Raw genomic sequence first — 12834 nt, 5'->3', positions numbered from 1 at the left:
GTTAAAAAAGATGATTAATATTTGAATATTAGATTTATAATGTCCATCACAATAAAAATTTGGTTAGTATTAATAAAATACATTTTTTATATTCCATATGGCTTATATTATGAATAATCGTGCCCAATTTTTTAATTTCCAAAATCATTTGTTATTTTGCATTTTCTTATGATCTATTCTGCCAAAAAAAACATTGTGCTAATTTGTAATTAAATATAGAAATTCAGAATTTTTTTTAATGTCTAGCAAACTTAGCCATTACTACAAGATATAGGCAAATTTATTGTATTTTACGGTATGATTTGTTTTTATAAAATATAAATGAATTTTACTTGCATCTTATAAATCATACGAAATTAAGGTAAAAATTACGAAGTCTATTATATCTTTAAGCATTTTAAAACGTTAAAAATAATTAATTTTTCATTTGATAATATAATTATGTTTTTATAAAATTAAAAATTTAATATTAAATGTGTATAAATTCTTTTGCTTTTATTCTTTAGTCTTCTAAATTAGATTCCAATTAGAAATTAACGAATATTAAACTACCTGATTCTAAACACCAATTTTATCCATTTAAGAGTATAGTTTCTAACACAAGAGGTGTTAGTTATAGAAATTTAGATTAAATCGCGGTTTTATAGATATCTTTTACATTTCTGATATAATGATAAATAAAAACACAGAGGATGTGTAAATTTATTTTTGATAATTTTACTATAGACTATCATGCTTACTTGTATATAATAATAGATTGCTCTATATTACAGATTAGCAGCATATACTTTTAGACACATCATCCTAAAATACAAGAAAAAAGCCTTATTATAAAAATTGTAGTAGTTTATATACTTTTTGGATATATTATATTATAATTTTTTAGTATATAGGTGGATTTTTAAGTGCATAACAACAACTGTAAAATGTATTGAGATTGAACTTTAATATTTTTTTTTCACTTGACGAGAATTCCATCAATCACGAATGCATTTTTAAATGGCTCTGGCACATCAGAATCATTTTGAGATGGTATTTGAGGAACAACTGCACCATCAAGAGTACTGATTTTAGTTTCTAAGCTAGAAACGATCCTTTTGTATCCATGATCAAAGTCATATTTTTCTTGTATCTTGTCTCCGTATTTCAAAATAAAACTGAGCGCAGTTCCATTTGTCCATCCAAATCCAGTTTGAGGTGCATACTCACCGCCTCCACCAGTATTTCCTAGATCGGTACAATTGTATTTTTCGAAAAATGCCTTACTTTGCTTGAATCCTTCACTCACTGAATTATAGAATGATTTGGCCACATGGAATGCCATGTTTCTTTCATCAACACTTAACAGGAATTCAGCCATCATGTGCTGGTGAGGTGCCCAAACATTTGGGAAGTCCCATTGTTGTTTGGTGTTTGGACCATCTCCACTTGCTGGAATACCGCCTGGATATCCAAATATTTCTTTTGAATATTTATGTAGAATGTCGTAATTGTTTCTTCCATCTGGTGGTGTTATACCGTAAATCATTGGAGTTACGTTAGAGAAATAGAATCTGTAATCCACAAACTTATTTGTAGAAACAACGTAATCCATCCACGAACCTTCTTTCTCGTTCCATAAAATAGAATTTATTGCTCTCTTCCTATCCTCAGAAAGCTTTAAGAATTTATCAGCGCCAGCTTTATCGCCTTTTTTAGACAAGAGTGTATGAATAATCACTTCATTTCTGTATTGTATTGCATTCAAATCGACTGGAATTTGATAGAAAGCTTCAATCGTTTGTAATTCCGTTTCAACTTCTAGCCAACGTGAAGAGAAGTCCCACCCAGATTCAGCACCAGATTTAATATTTGAAAAGACTTCCTCTTCTGTTTTCCCCATAAGTCTTTCAAAAGTTAAAATATCTTCACTAAATGATTCTGGCCTTGGGAAGTTTGTTCTTACATGAAATTGATTCAAACTATGAACATTTCCTTTAGTGTCCTTAATTTCAATTTTTCTATTATGATCCCAAAATTCATATTCTTTTATTGCCATTTCCAGACCTTCACCCATAACCAATTCATTGAATCTTCCATCTTCATAATCAAGAAGCTTAAGCAACATCATCGTAAAGAAAGGCGGCTCACTTCTGTGCAAATAGTATTTTCTAGTTCCATTAGGAATATATCCATATTCTTTTATGATAGAAATGAAGTTTCTCACAATATTTTCCGCTGATTTTGCCATGTCACAAACTAAAAGTCCTTCTAAAATCCAATACGTGTCCCAATAATAGAATTCACGAAATCTACCACCAGGAATCATAAATGGAAAGGGAAGATCAAGCAAAGAACTCACACCACCATTCTTTATTTCATTCTTTTTTCTCGAAAGTTCCTTCCAAATTTCATTCAAAGCTTTAGAAACACCAATCAATTCTTGATTCTTTAAATTATCAAGAAATCTTGGTGAAGGATCAAAATCTTCTGGATCATGATTTACAATGTCATAACCAACTGGATGGAAATTATCCTCAATAAATTGACTAAGAACTTTCAACTTACTCATCATCTTGGCTTTCTTAGTCTTCTTCTTCTTTGCAATAATAGACTCCGCAAGAAATTCTGAAATTCGTGTCTGCGTGATTGCATGATCGATGTTCAGAATCTCTTCTGTATAGGAAGCTAGTCCAAGATCTTTCTGAATAGTAGCGAACTCTTTCGAAATCTCTTTTATTGGTCTCTTCGTCGCTCTATCAACAAAATCTTTAGAGTCGGATGTTGGCAAAAGAATCTGGACGGCAAGAAGAAGGTTTATATCCGTATAGTCGGATATATCTCTTACATCATCAAATTTCTCTTCTCTTCCTTCTACTAGCTGCTGGAAAATAAAAAAAAATAAACTTAGTTGGAGCTCCATATCTGTAAATCAAATATATATTTTTATTTATAATTTGTTATCGCGGATTTTTTTTGAAACATTGTTTGGAGATTTTTATTTAGATTGATAATGAAGGATCTAGATGTTAAACATTTTATTTATTGATTAAGATTCTGGCGTGGTCATCATTTTTTTAATAATGATGTGTTATGCGATATGAATGTTTCATTTCAAATTTTTTAATTTCAGGCTGGAATAATATATAACACAATGTATGGTAAATTAAAAAATATTTCCGAAGTTTTCCTCATGGTAAACATTCCATCATAGAAAATTATCATGAAAGTTAGTATTTTGATTTTCTGTTCATTAAAACAAAAGATAACATAATATCTAGTAAATTAAATAATACATACTTCCAAATTTTTGCACATATTAAACATAAATTCAAAAAAAATACTCTAATATATTGTAAGATAAAAATATATTGCACTTTTAATCATGGTAAATATGTATTCATAAGAAAAAATACAATTTTTCTTATTACTTTTTTTTTGCACAAAAAAATAAATAACACAAAATATTTTAAAATCAAGCGCCTAAATTATTTTTTTATATATAGGGCTGGTACAAAGAAAAAAGAAAAATAATAAATTTTGAGGATAAATATTACTTTTTGAAATTGGTAAATAGCACTATATAAGAATACAAAAATTAGATATTTTATACCAGGACAAGATTTTGAGAAATATTATATTACATATTATAGTTTTATAAAAAGTTTTATTGCTATGTTTATTTTATAATATATTTAAGCATATTTTTGTACTGTTTTGTTATTGTAATATAAATACTAAAAAAAGGTGTTATGCATGATTAAAATAGAATCGCTAGCTTCTCTAAAATTCTACAAAAACTAAATAAGAGGGATTGAAAGCATTGAAATTATATTTTTTTGTTTATTGTTTATATCAGTATACGTTAAGTGCATTTTTGATATTTTGGTGCCTTAAAAGCATTTTCAAACTTCTTTTAGTTCTATAAATGTTTTGATCTGATGCTAAAAATATTTAAAATTTATATGCATCATAAAAAAACAATTTTCAAGTTCTACTGCTATTCTTAATTGTCAAATGTGATTTATTTAATCTTTAATTCATTTTTACTGGTTTATATATATGTAATGTAGAGTAAAAAAATATGAACTTATAAAATATTGTTGTTTTTAATATGTATCTTTTATTTATATTCTCTTAAATATTAAAAATAGTCGTTTAATATGAAGGCGTCAAAGTAAAAAATTATAATTTTTGACTAGCTATTTTGACAACCTTGTCTTTTTCAATTATAAATCACAAGCATATTTCTGTTTTTAGCCAAAAAAATTTATTTTTTAAGATTACATCTTTTTTTATAAGCAAGACACTTGAACTCTTCTAATTTGATAGAAAAATAGCAGTTTATATAGATTTATCAGGGTAAGGTGTCAAAAAAATTACAACGAGTTGTGTACATTCCCATCGGGCTGACTAGTTCTAAATAGATTAATTGATAAAAGTCAACTCAACCCATAAAAAAAATATAACTTGTCGTGTTAAAATATATAATGTAAATCTTATGGGTTTTATATTATTTTTTAAGTTTCTATCTGCAAATACAACAAAATATTATGGCACGTTAGATCAATTGTATGCTATTGTATATAATAATATATAGATTCGCATTTATGTAATATTTTAAGTCGACATTAATTTTGATATATATTTCTAGAATTCATATAGACATAAAAATTATCAAGCTTTCTTAAATTCGTAAAAAGTTGTTCGTGTTTTTATAAAAACATGAAGAATATGACACTTCTAGAATCTAAAAAATTATTTTTATGCACATCTAAATATAAAAACGTTATAAAGATGCCACATTATGGTCTATTCATAGATAAATTTTTTTTATGAAGTTTATTTACATTAGTACTATTTATATTTTCTTTTACGTTCTAATAATATTCTATTTAGTTGCATATTTCATTTCTTACATACAAAATTTATATTTTCTCACGAAGATAATAAAATTTCGTAATTTTGAACTCTAGAAGACGATTGCCCCCGAAATATTTAAATAAGCATATTCACACAAAAATTCACTTTTATAATAATCAAATCGATTTTACATTTTAATCGAATAAAAATCATTATTTATGTGTGCAACACGTGTTAGTTTATTCATGATCCCAGTAAACTATATCATAGATTATATAATGTTTCTTAGAAAATATCAGCGTGCCTATACATAGACCATAGAGTAATTATAAATAATTTAAAAAAAAAAAAAAAAATTGATATCTTATTAAAAGTCAAAAATAGCATAATTAACGTACACTAAATACATAATTTTGCGTCAAATATACACGAATATGATTTTATACCAATATAAATCATCGATAGCATTTAAAAAAATAAATATATATAGACAAATTTCTCCAATATAAAATTATGTTTGTTGAACCTTAAATGTATGAACAAGTTATGAATCAATTTACAATTTTTTTTGTTCATATTGCTTAAGTATTGTATTTTTAAGATGAATCTTGATTAAAAAATAATTTATATAACATTTTAATATCATATGCACATATACAGTAACAAAATGGGTTTTTTTTTAAACATATGAAATGTTTACTTTTCAGTATTATATATAAGTTTTTTCTAATATATTTAGATCCGCTCTACTGACATATATATGAAGTAAAATAAATTTCTCATAATTCTTATCTATGAGGCCATTACTATACTCTATTCGTTAGTATTCTAAAAAAATGGTCACACTTATAAAGCTACATTTATTTATGGGCAGTATTAAAACCTTTAGCTCCAAATAAATAGCATTTAATAGTTTTTTTGTGGAAATTATCATATTTTATAGAACTAATGTGCACTTACAACATTTTCTTTAGTGTAATTTCTAAAAAAATCAAATTTCGTTATGCAAAATTATATTGGGAGAAAAGAAAAAGATAATTTATGGTGCTTTCAGAAAGGTATCAAAGCTTATAAGACGACTTTCGAGAGAGTTAAATAACCGAAAGTATAAATACGCTGTGTGAGCGGGGAATCAAGAAAGTTGTGCTAGAGAATAATCACTAAAATTAAAAGTGTGCATTATGCCTATAAAAAAAGTTACTATATGGTGCTTGCTTCATATAATATATAAACTTTGATCGCTTTAAAAAATAAAAAGCTAGTTTAATGTTAAATTATATTATAAATTTATAAAAATCACATACATCTATTTATGATATTTATAAGCTTTTAACTGTTTTGTTTTCTTAAACATATCTATTTTTTTTTGTTTTAACGTTATCAATGCTAAAATTATTTTTTCATAATATTTTTTAGAGATAAGAAATCAATTTTCTTAGATTTTTTAGATTTTTTAAATTTATGCATATAAAATCGCGTGAATTCTTTTATTGTGCGAATATATATTACTATGACTGATATTATGTTATGTACATAGATTTACATCTATACTCAAAAAGAACTAATATATTGGTATCTTTAAAGCATAAGCTCCAATAAATAATATCGGTTTGATAAACCAAGTTCTTTCTGTCATTTTTTTTCATTTTGTTTTATATAAGTATAATGTGAAGACTGGATTTTAGAAACTGTAAATTTATTATAAAAACTAATAATTTAAAGAATTCTTATTGATTATAATATTCAAATTTTGTTTTAAATAAATAAATATGATCAAATTTGGTTTAATGTAATTTAAAATTTTATTGGGCTTAAATTGAGAAACATTTTGTATTGGCTTTTATTAATTGAGCTCAAATTTATTAGAAATTCTTAAGAAAATTATAAAATGCTCCAAGATGGCGTAATTGCACATCTTAATAATACCATGTGTTCTATTTATACGTGTTTACGAAGTAAATTATTATAAATACATTTATTGACCATAATTCGTTTATAATAACTTTAATTATAAGTGCTGAAAGATAGTAACATCTGTGATATTTTCGTAAGAAAACAATTCTAAAAAAAATAAGAAACTATCCCGAATAGAGCAATATTGTGTACTTTGTAAACAATTCCAATTAGTTTTTTATTTACCTAAAATTAATTTATTGGGTTTTTAGAATTGTAAATACGGAATAAAAAAAACAATTTTTTTTAAATATTATTCTTCATATTTAAAATCAATCATATCTACATTATAGACCAGCAATTATAATTATTTTTTGTTGTATTGTTTATATAAAAAATAAAATATGCTCTCTAAATATCTTTTATTTAGAAAAAAATTCGGACAAAGATAGGTTCATGTAGAAAAATGCTTTTAAATTTATTTTTGTGTTTTAAATTATTATAGTTATTTTATTCATATTTTATATTCAGAATTAAATTTAAATTATAAAATAAAATTAATCATGTAATACAAGATTATTTTGTTCGTATTATCGGTTCGACAATTTTTTTATTTGGTTTTACAATTTTTAGACCTCTATAAGTAAACTTTTTTACAATTTTATCATATAAATTTTACTTTTAGTTAAAAAGAAAAAGGTATATTCAAATAAAAAAATATAAAATCACATAAACATGTTTTATTTTTTTTTCTATGTATTGGTCCAAAAATAAACCAACATGTTATAACTTTCTGCATCTGTATCATATAACATCTTATAATTTATACACATTAAGATATATATTAAAAATTTTGAATTTATAATTTAAAATTTGATTCAAATATAATTTCGTTTATGATACACATTTCACATTTTTCTATCTGGATTTCCATTTGTTCTGCATCAATGCACTGTTTATACTAGAATTAATATTGTGTACATATGCACATTGATAATATATACGATCTAATTTTATTCTTTTATTATACTAAAAGCAATAATTTTCTGAAAACAAATTTTTATTTCGAGTATTACAAAAAAAAATAGTGGTTTGCTGAGCATTATTGCATTCTATGGTTTTATCTATGAATCTTTCGCGAAATTTATATTTTAATTTTTCGCTGATCATAGGCTGATTGATTTCTCGTACACATAATATCTTTACTCTTGACATTCTCTATTCTATTATAAAATATGATACTTTTAGATACTTAAGACGCATCATTCGAGAGTCATTTCCCTTTCCATAGTTTGTAGTTTGATCATAATAAATGTTAGAATAGGGGTCTTTTAAAAAAAATTTAAATGTTTTTTTAATTAAAAACTTTTTTTTCACTACATGCTAATCATAATTGATAAGATAAGTTATCTGATACTTATAATAGGCCAATTTTTATTTTTTTTGTTTTTGCGTGCACTAATTTATGCATTTTTAACTGTCATTACTAAATAAAATCGCATAATTTTTACGATCTTAAGAATTTTATTCATACAAAAATGTCAAAACGATAATTATACACGTACTGTTAAAGGACTATTATCAAAAAAACCGGTATCAAAACTAAAATAGATATAATTAAATAATAAAAAAATAGATAGTGTGCTACAACCATTTAAATGCAACTTTATTTGAAATATGAAAATAAATACGTAATGCGTATTTTTTGATGCGTGTATTCTAGGGATACAATATATTCCGCAATAAATATTTGATTGCTGAAATCCCAAATTTTGTCAAACCCAGGAGAAAATGTTAAGATCTTCATGCATAATATACTCCTAGAATAACGTCGTGTTCCTTAGCAATTTTTATCAAAGAAACACTTTTTTAATGAGTTAATCTAGATATATATGATTGTTGTATTTTAATATGCGAGATATGCATATTTTTTTTCGAAACACATTTTCTCTTTGCAGATATTATAAGAAGTATGTTTATGGGTGTTTTTACATTTCGAGTTTCTATTTTGTAAAACATCAAGCACGATAAAAACTTTGTTCAAAAAAAATTTAATCTTTTTTTTTCATTTCTAGTTATACTTCATCTGTATAAAACCTGATTTCTTTATGTTATTTTTTAAAGGCTTTTCTTCATCCACCTGTTGTCTTATATGCGTTGATTATGTTAAAATTTTGAAATCTAAAGATTTTGGTGGATAATTTGTACCTAATAAATCCATTTATAGAGTTATGAAATGATTCTCTTAATAAATCTTTTTACAAAAGATAATTTAAAGCGTATTAGTTTAAGAATTTTACATTTTTGATTTTAAAATAAACCAATGTTATCAGTTATAGTAACATCAACTTATTCAACGTTTAGTCAGATAATATTTTGACAAAAATTATCATTCAGACTGATTTTATAATATGTTATATAAATTGTATATAAACCACAAAAAATCATATGATAATATATTTAAGTGCAGTATTTATGCATAAAATATGCAAAATTTTGTTGGATTTTGTTATTTTTTCATGGGTCGGCTTTTTAGAAAATTGTTTTTTTTATATTTGTTTCATATAATCGAGATTTAATCTATATTGTAGGGTTAAAATATAGACGCTAAGAATAAATCAACCTTAATCATACATAAATTATAAAAATAAAAATATGTTTCCATCTACTTTTACTTAACTTAAGATATGAAAATACCTCTTTCATAATTTTAATCTGTGATAAGGGCTAAAATCAAAGATTAATAACCTATCAAAAGCGCTACACAAAAAAAGGGTTTATAAAAAATAGTCGGAATTATTTTGAATAAGAAAAATATCATTAATAAGATGTCACCATAAAATTCCTAAATAGATTTCGTTTATTTTTAATGGGCTGAGATAACATGACGAACTTGTGTATATCTTTTGTATTATTGTCAATGAAAAGGCCTGTTTATTATCAATTCCAGTGAAAAAAAAGATATGTGAACCTTATAAATATTGGTTTTAATACATAATTCTAGTTCCAAAACACATTTTTGCATTCAAGGCAAGTTTTAATTCCTTTAAAAGGTAGTATTTTATATTTAGAGATAGATTTCATATTAAAGTGCTGTGCGGAATTTTGTATGTTTTTATATTTTGGCAAGAATTTTCTAAATTTGTTTCGGTATCTCTTATATTAAACCAGTATAGATTTCACATCTGTAATTGTATATGTATAAATAAAACGTAAAATTCCACAATAAATACTGCTTAAAAACGATAAGTTATAAAGCATATAATTTATAGTTTACAAATGTTCTCGAGTCATCTAATCCACTCTTGCTGTATGTAGTACCAAAATTGTGTAGATTCAGATTTTGTGAATTAATATATACACTCTAAAAACATATTCGGTGATTCAATGGACTTCTTGCCCAAAAGCCCTGTATTATTATACATCAAGAAATACAGCATCTTGTTTCAAGGTGATCTAATGTTTTCATAATTTGTTACAATGTGTGAATTTTATTCTCTCACCGAAAAACGCATTTCTGTCGTGAATAAAACGAAATTTCCATTCTTTACTTGCTTAAATGTTACCGCCTTGCCACCAAGAAATAAAGGCAATTGAAATTAATATGATAATTAGCATTAATTGTAAAAATAAGACTTGAATTGGCCTTCGGAAAATTTGTTTTGATAAGAAAATATAAGGGTTACTTATACAAATTTTAATAGCTATAGTCAAAATTATGTAGAAAATAATATTTCAATTTTAATCATTTTATATAAGCATTGCAAACATAATTTATGGTAATTTTAATAAGGCTAAAAATCATACAAACTTAAAATTATCAATATGATAGAATAAAGAATAATTAATGGTTTAAGGCAGTAAAATGTTATAAAAGCCCTGATGTAATATTTAATCGTATGTTAATAAAAATTTTATATTGCTTTATACATAGCAAATGTGTTTTATTTACCAAAATTATATATTATACGTGCATAACATGTATAAAAATAAATTTTAGATAATAGAATTCTATTTTTACCGCTTTTTACGTAGTTATGGTCGACAATATTCTAATATGCAATGTGTTATCTAAGAACTATGCGTATAATTATTATTTAGCATAGCCATCTTTTTAGTAGATAACCTGCATCTATAATAAAATTGGTTGTAGATTAACATACGTATAGTGTAAAAGGTCTAAGCTAAATTTTTTTTTTCTGCAGTCCTGTTTTGATTTTCTTGTATTTATTTCAGGTTTTATACACTGCTATTTTTATTTTAAATAACACCATATGACATATCATAGGTTCTAAATAAATTAACTGCCGTATTACCATAATAGAATACAATTCTTTTCGTTCACTAAATTCTTTAATATTTGTTGATGAGTAATTATATATCTATAATAAGTGACTTTTTTGATCCACTTATAAACAGTTTATTACTCACTTTTTTCATATTAACTTCCTTATATTTTCTTCATTTAAAATATGTGTAAATTAGAATGTTTTGGTAAGCAAAACGCTATGTGATGTATCTTTTTATAGTTAGACAAAGAATTAACCGAATAGAAACGTATTAATTTATATATGTAATATTGAATCATTTTAAAAAAAAAACACATCTGTTACAATATTTAAATCTTAATTTATTTGGAATTTGATGTAAAGTAATACACTTTATAAATATAATCTTTTTTTTATAAAGTATACTATTTTCATGAGAAAAGTTGTGAATATAGCAAATTTAATGACAATAAAACACGATCTTTTGCTTCTTTTAAATTTTAAAAGTTTTTTTTTGCGATTATAATTTCCTTACTTTATGTAATCAACAGTATTAGCAGCATGAACTAATAAAGAATCACTATTCTAAACATCGCAAATTTAAAGATTCTAGTAACATGAAAATCATTTAATTTTTTAAATGCGGTCTACATCGAGATAATTTTACTATAAGAAACTTTTATATTTACATGGTTGCAAACATAATAATTTAGTGGCCTTTCTCTTTCATACCGTTAGTTCGGTGATATCTTATGGAGCTTCATTGGTTATTGTGCGCAAAAAACTGCAAGATGAAACTTAAATGTTAAATAAAAAATCAATTAATATTTGGTTTTTAGAAGTTTATTTGAGACATTATATTTATTTTTCATCTATATTTTTTTATAAATATTCACTGTCAGATCTATCAACACAAAGAATAAATAATGACCATGTTAAGCGATAAATGTATGGTAAAAAATGTAATTTTAGAAAATAGTTGTTGGTGGTAAGCATTCCATTTTAGAAAATTTAAGTTTTGCGAATTCTACGGTTATTTCCAGGTAAAATTTTTTTGAATTATCAAAGCGATAATTAATTTACACATCTAAGATTTACGTTTTCATCAAAAAAAAAATTATGGCGCTCATATCAATGAAAATACTACGGGTTGAAATGTATGTATATAAGATAATACTTACGCTTAAGTAGATTAAAAGATAATTATAAGTTTTATGATAAGTTCTAGAAATTTTTATTTGAAAACGATTTATAAAAATGTGTTTGTTATTATAAAAAAACTATTTAAGAAAACAACCAAATAAAAATAATTGTTTGTTATCTTTTTTTATTTTTTTTCATCAATCACAGTATATTTTAAACCAGATTAGACTCAATCGCTTCGTCATTTTTAGATATAAACGATAATAAAAATTTTTTGTTGTCTATGAATGCGAGATATAGCAAAAAATTCATCACAAAAGTATATACAAGAAGGCAGAAAAAAAATAGATATTATAACCCAATAAATGTCAATCATTGAAATACACCAAAAAGTCAGACAGTAAATACCAATACACTAATATTACATAACTATTTTTTTTAATTAATTATTTTGCCTCAAATTCCAAATTGTAATCAACCAAAGGATAATATGAATAAAAATACAGATGGTCACATCGTAAGAGAATTATGGTCTTGCGAAACTATCACGTTTGTTTATACAATTGATAGTTCAAATAAAACATCTAGTATTATCGGATTTATTTTTTAAACATAATGCTAAAACAAATTAAATACAATGCTGATGTTTCCAACGCCTCCTTTAACAGTGTATTTCATGATATAACAT

The 12834-nt window shown here is 24.6% G+C and overlaps 1 protein-coding gene across 1 annotated transcript in view; it reads right to left on the bottom strand.

Moving 5' to 3' along the window:
- Window positions 1–937: 937 nt before the first annotated feature.
- LOC147065041 (trehalase-like) overlaps window positions 938–12834 on the bottom strand; it is a 51631-nt gene continuing 39734 nt past the window's right edge. Inside the window, exon 2 of the mRNA XM_085957337.1 lies at window positions 938–2863. Within this exon, the coding sequence (XP_085813463.1) occupies window positions 959–2863 (1905 nt within the window). The 3' untranslated portion in view covers window positions 938–958. The remainder of the gene's footprint in view (window positions 2864–12834) is intronic.

This window comes from Rhyacophila brunnea, unplaced genomic scaffold, assembly GCF_057557595.1.
Source record: "Rhyacophila brunnea isolate RB1 unplaced genomic scaffold, BYU_Rbru_1.0 scaffold_61, whole genome shotgun sequence".
In the NCBI taxonomy this organism is placed as follows: domain Eukaryota; kingdom Metazoa; phylum Arthropoda; class Insecta; order Trichoptera; family Rhyacophilidae; genus Rhyacophila; species Rhyacophila brunnea.
This window is presented reverse-complemented; position numbering and strand designations above follow the sequence as displayed.